This window comes from Haemaphysalis longicornis, unplaced genomic scaffold, assembly GCF_048455015.1.
Source record: "Haemaphysalis longicornis isolate Haplotype H1 unplaced genomic scaffold, Haemaphysalis longicornis Haplotype H1 scaffold_199, whole genome shotgun sequence".
NCBI classification, from domain to species: domain Eukaryota; kingdom Metazoa; phylum Arthropoda; class Arachnida; order Ixodida; family Ixodidae; genus Haemaphysalis; species Haemaphysalis longicornis.
In genome coordinates, this window is record NW_027526294.1 from 187,288 (window position 1) to 205,570 (window position 18,283).

General features: G+C 45.2%; 1 protein-coding gene across 2 annotated transcripts in view; it reads right to left on the reverse strand.

Moving 5' to 3' along the window:
* The window catches only part of LOC144166916 (lon protease homolog, mitochondrial-like), a 37,520-nt gene that overhangs the window by 17,347 nt on the left and 1,890 nt on the right, over window positions 1-18,283 (reverse strand). Inside the window, exons 3-12 of one of the 2 annotated variants that reach the window (XM_077696366.1) lie at window positions 17,706-17,825; window positions 11,462-11,490; window positions 10,753-10,967; window positions 9,176-9,308; window positions 7,155-7,213; window positions 6,673-6,756; window positions 5,450-5,581; window positions 5,225-5,313; window positions 2,298-2,436; window positions 263-385 (exon numbers count right to left, since the gene is read on the reverse strand). In XM_077696366.1, coding sequence (XP_077552492.1) covers window positions 263-385; window positions 2,298-2,436; window positions 5,225-5,313; window positions 5,450-5,581; window positions 6,673-6,756; window positions 7,155-7,213; window positions 9,176-9,308; window positions 10,753-10,967; window positions 11,462-11,490; window positions 17,706-17,825 — 1,123 coding nt within the window. Of the gene's footprint in view, window positions 1-262; window positions 386-2,297; window positions 2,437-5,224; window positions 5,314-5,449; window positions 5,582-6,672; window positions 6,757-7,154; window positions 7,214-9,175; window positions 9,309-10,752; window positions 10,971-11,461; window positions 11,491-17,705; window positions 17,826-18,283 lie in introns of both variants that reach the window. The other variant, XM_077696365.1, reaches the window with a different exon arrangement.

Consider the following 18,283-nt stretch of genomic DNA (forward strand, 5'->3'; position numbering starts at 1 on the left):
ATATGTTCAGAAGAAACAGAAGAAGTTCAGGTGTTTGATCTTTATTGTGTGCTCTCCTTTCTTCTCACTACTGCACTCCCACATGCACCAAGATGGTTTCACACTAGTACAATCAAAATGATAAAAAGTAGTATCTCACCCTCTTCTAGCTCAAAAAACAGAGCCTCAGCACAAGCAGCACTACAACTCACACAGGAAGAAGCATTTCGGATGCCTCCGGCTCGGAGGATATTTGCGCATGCGTGTGGGAAAAGGGGCTCACCTCCCTGTTGAGAGCTCGGGCTATGGACCTGGCAATGCTCGTCTTCCCGACGCCGGGAGGGCCGTAGAAGCAGAGGATCTTGCCCTGTGTGGTTCCCTTCAGCTGGCTCACTGCAATGAACTCCTGCAACGTTTCAGGACCTCGTTCACTCACAAGAAGGAGCACAAGTGATGTTTGCATGCTGGCCCGCAACGAAGACATGCCCCTGGTGGCAAACGAAACCTGAACAGGTTAATATATAACGTTAACCTGGTTAGCCCAACCCACTTACAACAATATATTGGATATAACAATGAACAGTCACAGCACCATCAACTTTGCTATATGTTATATGGTAAAATAAACCACTTATTAGAATGGTCACTTTCCTTAATTATTGGTAAAACAATTGACCCTGACGGTATCAGCCTACATAAAGTAGTGTATTTAAAGGTATGCGAGAGCTTGTGCGGGCATTCTGTGTGACCAGGCATGACTTTAAGCATGAAACAAGTTGAGGCATCTTCTATCTTTCCAACACTCAGAAGAAGTTGGTGCCTTTTTTGTAGCCACGCTATTCCTGAAAGAAGATACCTCCTGACTGTTCCTCTTATCTTATACTATCAGCAAGCCCAGAAAATTAGAGCTAAGTGGGGTAAAGCTACTGTTAATAACCAATGTTTAAAAAGGCAGAAAACTATGGCACTTTAGTAACATGCAATCTGCCAATTGTTAAAAAAAAAAAGAAAACAAAGGCAATGATTTGATGCGGAGACTTCTTCCAATGTGAAAGACAGTGGCTTTTCCTAGGGGCCCTGTGGAGTCGGTTGACACGTGAATGGCTAAGCCTTGGTGTACGGCTGTGCAGTTACATTTCCATTATGTAAATATTGGGTGAAAACCCCTAAATGCTTACAAAAGTAACTTTTTCTGCCCAACCATGTTAAAACAATTACTGGTTATAACAATCACTTTTTTGGGGCACTTCATTATTGTTATAAGTGGGTTAGATTGTACTACAACAATTCTCACGACTGCATTTCCTCTACACCTGACAGTGCGCATTTAATTTGAACTTAAAGCAGTTGTTTCTGGTTCAAGTGCTGTGCAGTCCTGATTAATGAGAACCACAAACAATTAGAATTCCTTATCTCAGAGTACAGTAGAGTGACCATGCATGCATTTACGAAATGCGTTTTTAATTTAATTTGAACTCTTACATCCCTCCTAAATTCCAACTACGGTATTTTCCCTATGGGTATAAATTTATTGCACAATCTTGTGCCACTTTTTCTTCTCCCTGATACATGCACAATGTTGTACTGGGTTCGCCCGTTGATGTTTGAGGTGCAGGTTGCTCGTCTTTCATTGTGCGCTTTGAAATATATACTTCTCCTCCCACACAGCATTTTTCCTCATATGTACCACATTGTTGAAGTCTACTACGTTTTTTTATGGCCATGTATCAAAACGGGTTTACGTAGTAAGGTTGACGTCTGGGATAGTTGGTTCCACTAGGCAGTTGGTATTCGTACGCACATTCATAAGCAAGTATGTATGTTCAGAGTGCCCCCATGAACGTGTAACACTTTTCCTTTTATTCCCTGATTTTCATCGCATAGACTCCATTTTCGTGCGTGTGTGTGTATGTGTGTGTGTGAAAGGTCTTGTTAATCATTTCTTTAGGTTATTTATACAGCGTTTTCTAGTGTACATGCTTGATACAGTGCATCTGTGTACCTGCTCAGGCCTAAGGCTTGGCACTCAAGCTGGCAGTATGGGGGGAGGGAGGAAGGAAGGAAGGAAGGAAGGAAGGAAGGAGAGAAATAGAGAGAGAGAGAGAGAGAGAGAGGAGAGAGAGAGAGAGAGAGAGAGAGAGAAGAGAGAGAGAGAGAGAGAGAGAGAGAGAGAGAGAGAGAGAGAGAGAGAGAGAGAGAGAGAGAGAGAGAGAGAGAGAGAGAGAGAGAGGGGGGGGGGGGTTGGCACCTGCCAGAGCTGCTTGGGAGGCCTGCTATCGCAGTGACAGTGAACGTGTGTGCTGTGTCCCCCCCCTCACCAGGATGCGCTTCTTGACGTCGTCCATGCCGTAGTGGTCCTCCTCGAGCACCTCCCTGGCCCGGGCAAGGTCCAGGTTCTCCTCGCTCGTCTTGCCCCACGGAAGGCTCGTCAGCCAGTCCAGGTAGTTGCGCGTCACGCTGCGCACCAGGAACAGTAGCTATTAGCACTGGGGTCCTGTGACTCTGGCGGGCAACACGACATCCCAATAGGCACAGTAATCTTGCAAGTAAACCAAAGTAAAATAAACGTAAAGTAAATGCAAAGTGAACTTGAAAGTAAGCTCGCACGGCTAAATGCGTTTGCAATCCTGCCACACCCTCATGCAAAAGATAAGCAAATAAACCGGCCAATGTCGGCCGGTTTTAGATACAGACCGGCAACCGGCCCGCTGTCTAAAAAACCGGTCGGGCTGGTCCAAAACCGGTCAGGTGGCAACCCTACTAGTGCCTATCATGCCCCCCCGTGAAGTAGTTTCTCAACGCGGTGAAACAAAGGTTGGCTCCACTGTGCATCCGGCGCCAAGTGGTCCCGTCCGAACGAAATCGACACCCTGCAGATGAGAGCTGTGACCTATAGAGCAGGCCGGATATGATCACAGCAATGCGCGCCAGTGATAGAACGGCCTGAGGAAAGAGTGAAACTTGCTGGCGGATACCTGCTGATGTTCAGGGGTGGTTTGATGCACTTTCACCGTCGGTACTGAAGTCTGACGAATCGAAGTCGTCTTACGTGTCTGTGCTGCTACCATCATCCTGAGATTACAGCTCAGATTCATCAGAATCCATCAAAATTTGCCGTTCCCGCAGAGCATCGGCAAGCGGCATCGACGCCGCAACCAAAACCACGTGCGCCCGACAACGAAGGAGCTTTAAACCCTCGCCACGGCAGAGAAACGAAACTCAAAAGCGAAACTGATGAAATACTTCCTCTTTTGTCCTTTAAATGGCGTTAGCTGTGCAGAAGTGTTCAGAGAGCGCCAAATTTGAATTTGTATTCGTCAATAACATACTACAATGGGAATAGGCATGGTCACGAAAGTTTTAATATTACCGGCCTCTAGTGCACCAATGATCACTTTCATGCCCTACAACAATTATGCTTATGTGTTTATTTACTGATAGCCTGAATAACAACCAAATGCCATTTGCCACGTTAACATTTTCTTGACTGTGTGCGCAGCCCGATTTCGTTGCTTGAGAAGATTAAATTGTCACAGGTAGGGGCTGCACGAAGGCAGGCATGCCACACTGCAGCAATCCTATTGAATAAGGAGGCTGAGAATGGCCTTCACTAGAAAATACAATAAAAACTTGTTACAAAGAGATTGATTGATGAACTTATTGATGGTTTGGGTTTAATGGAGCAAGGCCGCTACAAGAGACACTGTTACGAGAGACATTTGGTTATGAGACATTTAAATAAAACGACTTGGTTCGTTTTCCAATGTTCACCATGTTAGCAACGTTGCATACTAGAGACCTTGGTTACAAGCGACACATTTCTCGGGTACCTTGAGTGTTTCTTGTAACAAGGTTTTACTTTAATATGAATTGCAAAAGAACAAACTACAGGAAAGAAAGGCACTGTTCGTGCAATTATTGGTTACACTTGTGCTATCCTATCTTAGACTAAACTTTCTAAGTCACATGCAGAGACAAAGGAAAGTGTCACATGCACACGCCAAAATAAAGCTAATTTTCACCTCCGTAGAACTAAAAACAGAAACACTTTATTAAAGTACTCAATTGTCCTAACTGTAAGTTCCTGAAAACATTGCAATCTTGTTCATTATTTCTCCTGTAGGTCCTTATTCCAAATACAGTCGAACACGGATATACCGAACACGGGTATATCGAATTATTGTCTATATCGAACTCATAAATTATCGCCTTGAAAATTCTGTGTAAAAGTATAGGAATTCGTACGTTTATATCGAACCGTATTTTTCCCGACATTGAATATATCGAACGCCGCGCGAGCTGGAAGGTGCTCTTCGGCGGTCGCTGCACTCCCGATTGAGGTTGAGGAGGATGTGGAGGAATGTGCGGGCATGGCGAAGACTGGCTCGCGGAACTAATCCCCCCTACTGGAACGAATTTGCGCTGCCCAGTCGGGCCCCGCTACCGGCCGCCGTAGCGTTAGCGGACGGAGCCCGGTATGCTAAATCTCTCTAGGCACACCCCGAACGCTCGGAAAATGTGACAGTGCGAGGTAGGGATGCCCCAACTGCGCACGTCCTTTTTTTTTTTTTTTTTGCGGCTGCGTACGTTTTCCGGTTTGCCGAAAAATAGTTTTTTTTTTCTCTCTCTCTGGGTCTGTCTTCCCCCAATGTCGTCTCGGGAAAGGGAAGAGGGAACGAAGGCGCTGGCGGCCTCCTCCTTCTTGTGCATTTTGCTGCTGTTGCTGCTGTTTGGCGAGTTGTCCCGCACCTTTCGGAGATCACTGTTTCTCTCGGAGATGACCATCGCGAGCGCTTTGTTGGAGTCCGTTCAGAGAGCCTTGGAATTGTTACCTTCAAAGTTCTTGTGGTACGTGCGCGCTGTTTTTCTTTTGCGTGCGTGTTGTGCATGGTGTGCGAAGGCGCAGCGTGCTGCTGGAATTTTCTAGTTGTGCAGCCTCGGGAAGATCGAGACCAGCGCCTTTAATTTCATTTCCAGAACGAAGAAGCAGGCCAAGATCAGCGATTTTTTTCACGGAAATAAAGTGTCCTGTTGCGTCGTGAGTGCGGAATTAGTTGTCATTCTTGAATGCGACGATCGGTAAGTGATCGTCCGCCATTGGTGAGGTCTCAGAGCCCATATTTTTTACATCGAATTTTTCATATATCGAACTAATTCGCGATCTCCTTGGAGTTCGATATATCCGTGTTCGACTGTATGTGAACGAAAAGGTTATGAACGAAAAATTCAAGCTTGGACTGCATACCTGAATTCCGACGAATGGTTGTCAAGAAACGAAAGCTTGTTCAGCTCCTCATCAATCACCTCCATGACTTGCTTTGGGACAACTAGATTCTGTAACACACACACACAAAAAAAAGGTCATTTAATAAAGGATATATGCAAACACAGCACAAAGTGCAGTTTTTTTTCCTTCCAGTAACTGTCAAATACAAATTAGTGCCTGCACAAATCAAGAGCACGTGAGTACCTGCAGCCTCTGCTTGAACTTCTCCTCAATGGCGTCCTTGTCGTCCTTCTCAAGGCCCAGCTCCTTCTTGATGGCCTTGAGCTGCTCCTGCAGCATGTAGCGCCGGTGCTGCGTCTTCACCTTTTCTTCCACCTGTCACAGGGGGAGGAGGGCAGACAAGAGGCAGTGAGCCCCCATTACTGCAGCCCCTACACGCGCTAAATGCACCCCACTGACATGAACTCTTCGAAGCCTTATTTGTAAAAAAAACTCCCATAATGGCCTACACATTCTGGTAAGGCAATAATGCAATGCTTACAACTCTGTTCAGCATTCCTCAATCAAGGAGCACTCATTCACTACGCAAAGTATTCGAATGACCTGAACCAGAAAACAAAGGGGGTGCAATTTATTTTATAACTGAGCTCACAATGAAAATAACACATTTCACTTCCTAAAGTCTACATTTCATGACAAACAACACGAGCGCTCGTGTTGTTTCGTTCCTCCTTTCATCCTTGTTGTCCTGCGCTGTAAACGTTTTTCATGTATAACCAACCTGCCCAAACTGGTTCTTAGTGTCACCATTTTAATAAGCAAATCCCTAGAACAACTCTGTATAGGGCAGGCTAGAACACGTAGCAATTTTCGCCGACGGGCCACGACACAGAAGGTCAGTCGTGCCAGGAAAACTGTGCTGGAAACTGTGCGAGTAAACGAAAAGTGGAGCAACGCTGCTTAATTTTAGGAACCTGAACCGCCACCTTTCGGGCTAGGGATTGGGGCACACAGCTGTGAAACAAACAGGTTGCTCAGAATAAAATGGACGACAATATTTTACTGAACATCGACACAGTTAAGACCTCACTGACATAGTACTGCAATTATGCCACAAACCTTCACGAGTTCAAACATATCTGTGGTAAAATGAAACATGTGGAATAATCCGCTGAAAGAAAACTAGAAAACTGGAAAGAAAGAAAGAAAACTGGGCACTCCCACCAAATCTGCCCAGAAAGCTGTTTCTGACCTTTATGTTCATCCCATCTGGTTTACCACCATAATGATTAGTATAACTACTGTGTTACACCCAAGATAAAATAACAGAATGGCAAGCAATTCCTATAAAGGCGTATGTTACTGGGTTGAATGTAACGGCTACTGAAAACCAGAAAGCAGAATACGCACTGGAGCAGTTATATCCAGGGGCTCAAACAAACAACTTGAAAAGAAAAAATTGTCACCTCCTTGCCGATCTTTTGCTGCAGTTTGCTGAGTTCGTACTCCTTCTTCAAGAGAGAGAGGGCCAGGAGCAAACGTTTCGATATCTGCAAAAAGCAGGGTAAGCCACAGAGATGATTAAACAGGGAGGAGAAAACCACAAATCATAAAAACCCTGAGAGCAGCACAACAAAGCCACTTTGATAACAGTCTTTTTGCCACAAGTTCAGGAAGACTTGCCGCAGACTAACCAACAACTAAACAAAATAAAACTGAACAGGAATAACACATGCATGCTCCAAAAGAACAAAAACCGCTCGCAGATTATTTTTTCCTAATTTTGTGGTGACTAGCAAAGAAAATGTACATTTATTATTGCCAAGACTGATAAGTGCGTGTGTCTACCTTAACAGTGGCCTAAAAGACTGGTACAGTAAGGATAGGTCATGAAAGTTCGTTGAGTCTTGAACTATCAGTCCAGAAAACAAATGCAAAGTATGCTTACATCGGCTTCTTCAAGGACCTGCTGAAGCTCGTGTGATTCAGCCCCAGTCAATGCTGCACCTGAAATGTTGAACAAGAATGCCAGGCCTATGTATAGAATGCGGGGTACAAAGCACACTCCAGATATTTTAACAATGCTTATGCTTGCTGCTGAGAGCAGACTAGAAGCACTCCCACCAAATCTTCCCAGAAAGCTGTTTCTTACCTTTACGTTCATTAAATGTGGTTTAACCACATAATGATTAACTACAGTGTTACACCTAAGACAAAAGAAAAAAATGGCAAGCAAAGATGTACTATGTAACGTGGTTGAAGGTAATGGATACTGTAAAACAGACTGTAGACGAAGAAAAGAAGCGAAAAGAAGAGGTAGATTTTGGTGTACAATATACCTAATTATTAAGCCTTTGACCTAAAGGTTTGATACATTTTAACATAAACTGCGAATTATTGAGCTTCTGACCTAAACACTAGAGACATTTCAACGTAAACTGCATTTAGCGAAATTAATCTTTACACATCTTGCCACATGCACACTTCTTATGCCACACTGGTTAAGAGGAACCATTGCATGGCTTCGTGACAGCCCTTCCAAGTTATCCCCTTTCCCGCAAGCAGCACACAACATACGCCATGACACTGGCTAGGGCATTAGTCACATGATGCAACCTTCTTTCATTTTGTTGCTGCAAAGCCCCTTAGGGGCTGGGGCTGTTGGTGTCTCCTGTCGCCGTTGTCGTAATCGTCATCGTAATCGTTGTCTCGTAGTCACGGTACTAAAACATTAGGGAACTCATATATGCCTTGCGCTAGAACGTAACGCGTGCTACAAAAACACTGGGACACTCACATATGCCTCGCGCAAGAGAGCTTCGTGCTTCAAAGACACGAGACTTTCACAGCAAAGCTGCATACCTCTACCCCCCAACGGTTTCATCTCTGTTGGCAAAACCGCCAAGGCACCAAGAGTACACTTATACACTGCATGCTTTGCCCCTCACCATGTTTCATGTTAATGGAGATGGCCCGGGATTTTTTTCTTGGTATTTTTTTTGTAGCCACTAGTAAGCATGCAATAGTTCCTTTCTATAACAGAGAATAAGTAAAATGTTTAAAAATATTTTCAAGGCGCGTCTTGCAATTTGGTTTTTCAATGATACTGCGGGTGTTCACTGCATCAGAGAAACATCTGTTGCGTTGCCCAACAAATATAAGCAATGCAAACATATTCGACCAAGATGAGCCCATGTCGAGTACATTAAAGGGGCCACGAAGACAAAATACAACGATGTCTAGTTTAAAAGAATTAGCCTCTGGCCACTCACTCAGCTTCATTGAAGCCGAGAAAGATGGTTTTTTAATGAAAAAAATAAATAAATAAAAGATAACAAATATTAAAAACTCAAATTTTGCATTGCAGTGATAAGATACAGGCAGGCTAACTGCCTGTATCTTGGCTAACTGCCTGCTAGCATTCAGGTGAAGTGATAAAACCGAATTAGAGGCCCCGCTACAATATTGCCTAGTCATTTGTCTTGGTGATGGCTTAGGTCGACGGCAGTGAATTGCACAATCAGGATTTAGTGACATCGCAGAGAAATCACCAAAAAGTGGGTGGAGTATCACCCCTGCTTTATGTTTTCCTTAATACCTCTATTATTTGTTTGAAGTCTGCGATAAAACTGGCACCATTGTAATCGTGACAAGGCAGCCCTTTTAATGACGCAAACTTGCATTTTGTCATCATGCCCCTTTACGAAACTCCCACCTTTCATTTGGGCTCCAAAGCCCTAATTTGCTCAGATACTCAGTGGCAGCAAAGACATGCAGATGGGAGAAGGGGAGGCAATGAGCCAACTTGGAGGCAAGGAAGGGGCACCACTAGAGCAAGACAGAAGCAGGTGTAAGTCACTGGGAGGAGAATTTGCCCCACAGCAGACATTCAAGTGATATTGGTGACTATGGAAGTGGAGATTATGGCAGTGAACAGCAAACGAGGCACATGCATGCCAGAAGGCTCACCAAGGTCCGACAGGTAGACAGGGTTGTCCACCACCCTCTGCCCAGCCTGGATCATCTGTTGGATGGACTCCCGATAGAGGGGATTGAGCGCAATGATGTCACGGATGGTCTTCACGATCTCCTGGGTCACTGCCTGCCATTCACAAGAGGGAAACAGCACAGGAACAAGATTAATGCACGTGTGCCACACGCAAGCAACGGTGAGATGATTCAGCCTAGGCTGCGAAAAATAGGGGCATTGAGATGGGACAATGATGCCTGTGCAGCCACGATTAATCTAGAGGAGGCAAACACCAACCACTTGGTCTGCAAATCAGCTTTTCGCTGTAAATGCCAATCCATACAGTTCAAACAGCACAAATGTGTAGGGACAAAGGCAAAAAGTGAGAGGAGACACAGTACCATTCCAAAATAAGAAATACTGAGTACACCTAGATTGTAACAACAGGGTTGTAGGTGAAGGAATTTACAAGAGATGCTATGCCAGCTATATGCTGCTCAAGTTGGGTGAAAAGTATTCATAATTACACGATGAGATTCAACAGAAGCATGATTGAAGGAACGGCAAAGTAATTGACAAGGAGGCTGAAAATGAGTGAAATAAGGTACAGAATTAAATGTTCGCCAGGCAATATGAAGGTCGGGTGATCAGGGAGGGGTGTGCCAGTGTGACGATGAAATTGGCATGGAGGGCTATGCGGAATCTAACGATACGTATGACAAACAAGGACTACTGTGAAATTGGTTTTGATTTAGAGCTGTTTTCTGATATATATACCATGATGTTTTTTATGTGAGGCTGTTGCAAGGGTTGATAACAGAGAGGCTTAAGCTTTAGGCTGTGTTTTCTGCTTGCTCCGATCCTTTGAGCATTAAATTGCGGCTGCACCCTTGTAATCTAGAGCAGCTTGCCTAACATTTTGTTGTTGTAGCAAGCAGGCCACTTTTTCATAGTCTCCCCCTCCCATTCCCATCCACAAGCCATAAGAATATACTGTGTGATAAGAAAGTCGCCTATTTTATCTGCCGAACACGACACAAAAGGCTGAAGCACAAATAACGTACTCAGGAAACTGCATGAACTATCCACAGCACCTTCTCAGGCATCTCCATCTTTCCATAATTCCTTATAGGAACACTAAAAACAAGCTATGCCTTCTTTTCAAGCTGAAGTCTGGACATTTTACGGCTTTCATTGCATTTTCCAAGCAATAAAAGGTGCCTTCTTCATTTAGAAATCAACAGATAGCGTGAAGTCCTCTTTTTTTGTGTGTGACACTGAGTAAGAGATCAAAAGCTGCCAAGGAAGCATTATAGATGACGATGTAAGGCCAACCACTAAAAATTGCATGTTGCCTTACTAGCCCATTAGTGCTCCCAACCACATTAGTGCATCACAATAAACAAATTTGTTACACATAAAACGTTCAGGAACTGTTCTAACAAATTTTTTCGAATTGCTCCGGAAGACCTCAAGTTTTCAATTTTTTTAGTAGTGAACACCACGTTGTGGGCAGAAGTGGGTTCTTGCATTTACGGAAATAGTACACATGAGAAGACACAGCGGCCTGCCTTACCTTCATTTCTTCCGAGATGACAAATTTTTCGTGAGGCACGTTCTCGACCTCTGCCATCAGCACGGGCCCCATGGAGACCTGACCGGGAGGGGGCACCGGGGCATCCCTGCCATCTGAGGGGAGCTCCTCGGCCCCTTCTTCGGACGAGACCGAGTTGCTGGGGCGGCCATTCGCACTGGGGCGCCTGCGCCTCCGATTTGACCTCTTCACCTCTTCTTCTGCCGCAAGAAATTCATATCCCCCCGATTAGGCCCAAGATGCGAACACAGTGCAGAAGACCTCTACTCTCCATTGCACACTAGCCGGTGCTAGATCATAAGGCATGAAGAATGAAATATTCGTGGATTTAAGAAGAGAAGGCCTGCAAACAGGCAATGTGCAATCTTGCCACTCAGCCCAATCTGTCATTGCGCGAGAAGAATTTGCACTGCGAGGTCAAGATGGGCTGTAAGGCCACGTCTAAACAACTTTTTCTTCCAAAGTGGTCATTTCGACTTGGTTTGGTATATAACAGAAATAAACAGTGAAACAAAAACAAGAAGAAAAGGAGGAGGGCACAGATGAAAAGAAAGACCCACATCAGTGCTCATGTAGGTCCTTCTGCTGTCATGCCCTCGTTCCTGCTGCTCTGTATCCTTTCGTTAAACTCCTCGTTACAGAAACCATACGAAGACAATTTTCAACTTACACCAAGTGCACTCATACTCACCCTCAACAAGCTGGCGAACGATTTTCACCCTAAAAGACAAAAAAGAGCAAAACAAAACAGCACAAAAAATTAAGATTAAGTAAATAGTAGAATACTAAAAATTAAGACACCTGAGCTAAAATTCCTACTTTCAAGAACATTTAAACTAGTAGCATGTGAGAATCACAATAAGTTTGTGCAGCAGCATAGCATGTTTACAGTGTGCTCTGCTTTTGGACCTGGCCACTACACAATCAGTAAGGGTATACTGAGCAGAAAGTCAAAGCGGTTGAACTTGGTGATAAAAATAAGGACAGCAAAAATTCACAAAATATTATTATTGTATTAAAGGGACACTGAAGTGAATTTGTCAAGCTCCCGTTTTTGCTTGCACTGCGTAGACTGGCTCAAATTAACCCACTTTTCATCGTTTCCGGTTGATAAGTCTGTAATTATTTTATAAAGCGCGAAAGAAGAAAAACTACCATGCGTGGTCTGCGGCGGCCGCACTAACTAAAGGCAGTGACAACAGGAGGAGATGCACCGTGATTGTATGATGTCAAAGATTAGCATTCAAACAAGTTTCAGTTTCGGTTCTGTAAAACAACATGCTTGACATCCGACGGCATCATTAGATGGGCATTCTCGATATCTCAATAATCGCCATACTTCGCTTCTGCAATGTTGTTCGGCTGTAAAATGCCTAAGATAAGCCTCCCAGGATGGCTTGGAATCACTAGCCGAGGCCTACGCAGTGCATGAACGCCCTCCGCGTCACCACAGAAGCTCAAATGCCATGCGCTTTTCCCCCCTATTTGGAGCTTGCCTCACTCATGCCTGTATCGCAAAAAGCGTGTTCGCACTAGGACAAGGGTCTGTCGATTCTGGCCTGTGCTCACTGCCCACAAGCACTTGGTGCTTATGGCAACAGCACGCCAACAAGAACTCTCTAGTGCGTCAGTGTCAGCCTGCGCGCGTTCTGTGAACTATGTAGTTCGTGGAGCAGTGAAAGTTAGGCCCAAAAATGGTGAACTCAGTTGAGAAAACATCGGAAAACGAAAACACCGCAAACGAAAAAATCAACTTACAAAAAAAAAAAAAAAAGCATGTACCCTCGGGGATTCGAACTTGCAACTTGCGAAACAACAATCCCAGCGCTTCAGACCACTCAGCCACGAGCCAGTGCTGCCGAGGTTGGATATATAAAGTATAAGGTATATAATGTACAACCAGTTTACACTTTTATTTAGTTTTAGCATTCCAAGTACCTTAGGTGACTATTTGTTGTATAGCGCTCGTGCAGTAAGCGCCCCAAACTTCCACAATATCTCACGTCTAGCAATTGCATTTCTTAGACGAAAAAGCGTTCGCAGATGCATGGTCGTGCTGCTGACCGCTGTGCTTGTTCACCCAGCGCAAAAAAGGGCTTCCTGCTCCCTAGTTTTGCACTGTACGGTAAAAGCTTCAGTTGATTTTATTTCCTTAGTACATAATTGACTCCGCTGCCTCTTTTCCCGCCTTCAATTGGCCTTAGATTTTTCTACTACCTTACCAGTCAGTGAAGCTTCGCATGTGCACTTGTGTGGAGCAACCCGGATTCGAAGATTGATACAGTGTACAAACTAACAAAGTAAAGAAAGGCACATTTTTCCATCCACAAATGTGCCGTGGCTTAGTTTCAACTGAGCGAACGAATTGCGACGACTCGTCGGCGGAAGGCGGACTAAACGCTGGGCTGACTGACTCCGTCGGAAGGTCGGCGAGCCGTGCAGTAGTGCAGTCAAGCTACGTCATCTCCTCCTGACGTCACACGAAAACGCCACAGAAAATGGGCGAGGATGTAGAGAGGAGGACAGCATTTTCGAATTGATTTTTCTGTGAAATAAATTCGCCTAAACGCACTCAGAGTGGTCGAAACATGGCCTATGGACTCCGGACTACAACTTGCGCTAGTAATCCCGCAATGTTTACAAATCAGTTCAGTGTCCCTTTAATCTTGTTATATTACACATACATTGTATTATCTCAGATTACATATATTATATGTCACATTACTAGAGACCTGATTTTAGGCAAATGCCTATTCTGTTCCTTGCGCTCCTATCGCGCCATTTTGATATATGAGCATGAATTAAAGGTTAAGAAGGGATTTTATAGTGTTTTTTTTACAGTGCCTATAAATGCCTGTTTTGGCGCTTGTGCCTAAAAGCCTGGAAATGCCAAAAAATGCCAATTTTCAATATCAGCACCTATGTGAACACTATTTGGCCTCAAGTTTTGCTTTCGGGTGCAGTTTGAGATCGTTATTCACGTTACCAGGCAGCACTGGCTGTTCAGAACTCTATAGGGTTCAACCTAGTCCTGTAGTTCAACCAACTCCTGGAAAACAACCGCTGGCACAGTTTTGAACAAAAATCCTAGAGATGGTGTACTTTGCTATCGCTTCCACAATTTCCACAGTTATTCTAAGAATACACTCCGCCTGCTCCCAAAACAGATTTCTTTAAACATGTGCAGTCGCATCCACATTTCTAGAACCATACTCCAATCCAACTCAATTTCAACGCAACGGTTGAGCACTGAACACGCCTTTGCTAGCTGTATTGAATAGAAAACGGCGAAACATCGCTACACAGCTGCATTTCTTTACACCCTAAAATTCAGAGAGAGGCGAACAGCGCAACATGGACGAAACACATGAAGAGTGTGACAACCACGAGTGCTGTACTTTCTTCCTGTGTTTCATCTGCGTTGCGCTGTTCGATTGATTGATTGATTGATTGATTGAAGGGTTTAACGCGCCGACGCAACGCAGGCGATGAGGCGTGCCGTAGTGGAGGGCTCCGGATTAATTTGGACCACCTGGGGATCTTTAACGTGCGCCGAAATCTCGTGCACACGGGCGTGTTTGCTTTTCGCCTCCATCAGAAAAGCGGCCGCCGCGGCCGGGAATCGAACCCGCGACCTCGTGCTCAGCAGCGCAACGCCTTAGCCACTGAGCCACCGCGGCGGGTCGTTGCGCTGTTCCCCTCTTTGTAATTATGCACCAACTCGCCCAAGCCTTTGCAAGCTGAAATTCCCACTGCCGACAGGCTCTAAAATATTCTTTCCCATCAAAACTTTGTTCCGCTGCTAAACACCTTTTGAAAAATGCTCACAAAATGTGTGGAAGTGTGTTTGGCAGTGCTGAGACGCCTTGCTTGTACAATTCAGATAATATCTACGAGACAATTGCCAGAAATGTCCCCAACAGACTTCACGCGAGGCCATAATAAATTCTAATAAATCGTCGTCTCCCTTGTGTTTAATATTTCTGTCTGTTTTTGTAACGTGTTAATTTATTCGAGTCAGGCAGACACAAAGTAGCGCTGTATTATTCAACAACCCCAGCTTTCACGTACGTATTCTTTTTCAGGCCTGTTTCGCTATAGGGAGGCGAAGCTAAAGTTTGCCGGGCGAGGGAAGCGCTGCCCTCTCCCCGGAGGGGGAGTACGCCGGGCCGGCGGCCTATTCGGCACGTGCTTTTTTCGCTGCGCGCGTGCCGCATTTCTCGCGTTAGGAAGAGGGCTGGGTAAAATTTTCTTTCGACTTATGAAAGCATACACATTAGCACGTGTCCAGCAAGTTCGGTTTAAACGTAGAGTAGTTACTGAGTTCATTTTTGTCGACGTTTGTCTTGTCGTCTGCTACAGACGCGCCGCCTGCTTCCCGCCGCTCGACCGGCAGACTGCCCCGACGATTTTAAGGGGGGAAACGCGTTGTTCGGCGGTCGTCGATTGCTCTTTTCTTCTGCAAGGCGACAGCTGTTCAGCTGGTCACAGCGTACTTTTCTCTTGTTTGTTACTCCCTGCGCGTGCTCGCGCTTCTGACATTCGGACTTTCTGGACTGCAGAAACACTGACGCGTGCAAGAAATGTAAGATAAACGTGATTGATTATGGTTAATAGGTTATTTCTTACTCTTGAAACAATCAGCTGCATCTTATAAAAACGCATTAGAAAGGCACACGCTAATTAAGGGGTGCGCTGACAGCGCCGCATTTCCATTTTACTTGTCCTTGAAGAAATTTTTGTTCGCAATGTTAGTCACCCGCTTGGAGTACAAGTATGGGTTAGCCTGACAGTTGGCGGAAACAACAGAACAGCTTGTGGCGTATAACTTTTAATTACTATAATATACAGAATTTGGTGTATACCTCTTTTAATTACCAGTATTTCTAAATGTGGGAAAAAAGCGAACAACGCAGCAATCCCGTCCAGAACACAAGTCACAATGACAAGACAGACCAGAGCTACTACAGCCAGGTAAATCGCTAGAAACTATTTTTTTTTTCACCCATGCAAAATGTCAACCTATTGTGTTATATATGGACGATATCGAACGGCACCAGCTAAACAACTCCGAAGTTCATTTATTATAGCGGAAAACAATCATTGGCAGCATGCATTAAAAAAAGTGTAGAGGGGAGGACTCGTTAGAACACTAGTTCACATTTTCAAAGCCGGGTAATGTAAACTGAAAGCACACAGATACAAACAAAAATGTGTCAACTTATTTCACCTTTCGAACTGCAGTGATCCATGCTTACCGTCTATCCTTTTGGTGCGCTTTCGCGGGGAATATGCAGAATTTAACGAATGCATCCTCTTCTTTCGCCATGTTACTGTCGTGGCAGCTGACCATGCAACAATATGGGGTTTTTTTTTTTCGCTTTCAGTTTCATCTTTTCGTTTCGGGCTAGTGAGGAGTGTTCCCGCCGCTCTTTGTACATACAAGCTGGCTTAAGTGGCTCGCGCAGCCGGCGGTCGCCTTTAGTTCGCATTCGTGAGTAGGAGGCTGGATGCCTCAGGCGGTGCGGGAGACTGCGCGAGCTGCGCGTGCACTTGCCAGACGCGGAGGAGCGGGCCGGGAGGCGTCTGCTTCACAAGAGCACTCTTTATCCCGTGAAACCGCCGGGGCGCTCGGCCGTTCGACTGGCGCGTAGCAGACGACGCGCCTCTAGCAGACGACAAGACAAGTACCGGCAAAAATGGACCCAGTAGCTACTCTACGTGTAAACCGAACTTGCTGGACACGTGCTAATGTGTATGCTTTCATAAGTCGAAAGAAAATTTTACCCAGCCCTCTTCCTAGCGCGAGAAATGCAGCACGCGCGCAGCGAAAACAGCACGTGCCGAATAGGCCGCCGCCCCGGCGTACTCCCCCTCCGGGGAGAGTGCAGCGCCACCCGGCGATCGTTCCGGAGCCTATACACGAGACGCAAGAGTGAGCGGCCATGGACATTGAATATGAATGTGAGCAGTGCACTTGTTGAATTAAGACAATTTATCTTGATTTGTTTAACAGTTTTATGGGACATTTGAACAGACATGTTCAACTGCTGACGCGTTCAACTGCCACCATAACATTTCTGGTTTTCCGCTATAGGTACACGCCGCACACTTCTTTTGTTCGTTTGACATTATTTGCCCTCATGTAAAAATGTATCGTGCCTATATCTGCGACGTTGAGGGCCTGAAATGTCATTTCGCTTGCCAATTTTAGGCGCCTAAAATGCACATTTTTGTTGCCTAAATCCGGTCTCTAATCATTACACACTAGTAGGAGGAATGGGCAGCAGAACAGTGAGCAAGTCATTGAATTATTTATGTCTGTGGGCACACAAACTTGCGTACAAAAACAGCAGCTTTGACTGGCCCTGCTTGTACAACTTTTGTGAGGTAACTTGATATGATAGAGGCCACACAACTCTGGGCGAATTTAGCGGACCAAACTTTAGCGGTGTAAAAGCGGCGCAGTGGCCGCACCTTTCAAGATATGCTACGGCACAAGATGAGCACCAATAATAAACAAATGGCAAAGAAAAGCGGTGGAAAAGCTGCAAGTGGCATGCTTCAAAGCTGTGGAGATCGCAACGAGGTTTGGGAATAGCATGCATCCTGACAAAGCTTAATTTTTTTGTTGTTGTTCAAGATCCCTCAAGCCACATCTCTGGCACAAACGTTTTTCTGTGACCTGACAGATGCAAACCAGCTACACTTCTTACTGGAACCTATTGCGAAGGTAGTTAGTTGGTTAGAATGGCCACTGACGCACGATATGTAGTTCACTATAAGGTGACCTCAGTCACAACATCCCTAAAGTAAAGCCTGCGATGCCGATAACCATGCTGCAAGAACAATTTCCCCACTGCATAAATAATAAAAAGAACTAACAAACAAATCCCCACAGTCAGTCAGTCACCAGTGGCTTGGCGGGAGCGTACCTCCTGTGGGCCATGACAATCATGCGCAGCTTCTCGCCAAGGTCTTGCAGCTCATGGATCTGCACGAAAGTGCCGATGCTGTAGAGATCGTCCAGCTTGTCCACCACTTCCGATTCATTGCTGTAGTAAGGAAAAGATACAGTCGGGGGCACTTTAGGGCTGCATTCAAGGTGTTTGCGCATGGTTTCCAGCTCATGCAGTGCACTGACATCGCAGGGCAGAGAGCATGCACAGAACAAAGAACCTCAATGAAACTGCTCTATAATCACAGCAGCTTTGCTTGAAGTACTGGCATTTCTTATTTCCAAGGGCATTCTACCAAGAGCCTATTCTGCACTTTGGAATACCTTCTGCTTTCTTTATTTGTGTGTCATTCAAAATCGTATACCCTCTGCGCCCGCCCTGTCATCATCATCATCTTATTTGTGCCGGCTGCAGGACGAAGGCCTCTTCCATGTTCCTCCTACTGTCATCATCTCGCAATGCCCTCGTTCTTTGCCTCCGAATTTTACGATTTCATCGCTCCACTGAGTATGCCCAGTATGGTTTCCAATTTCTCATTTTGAGTTCACTTTGTC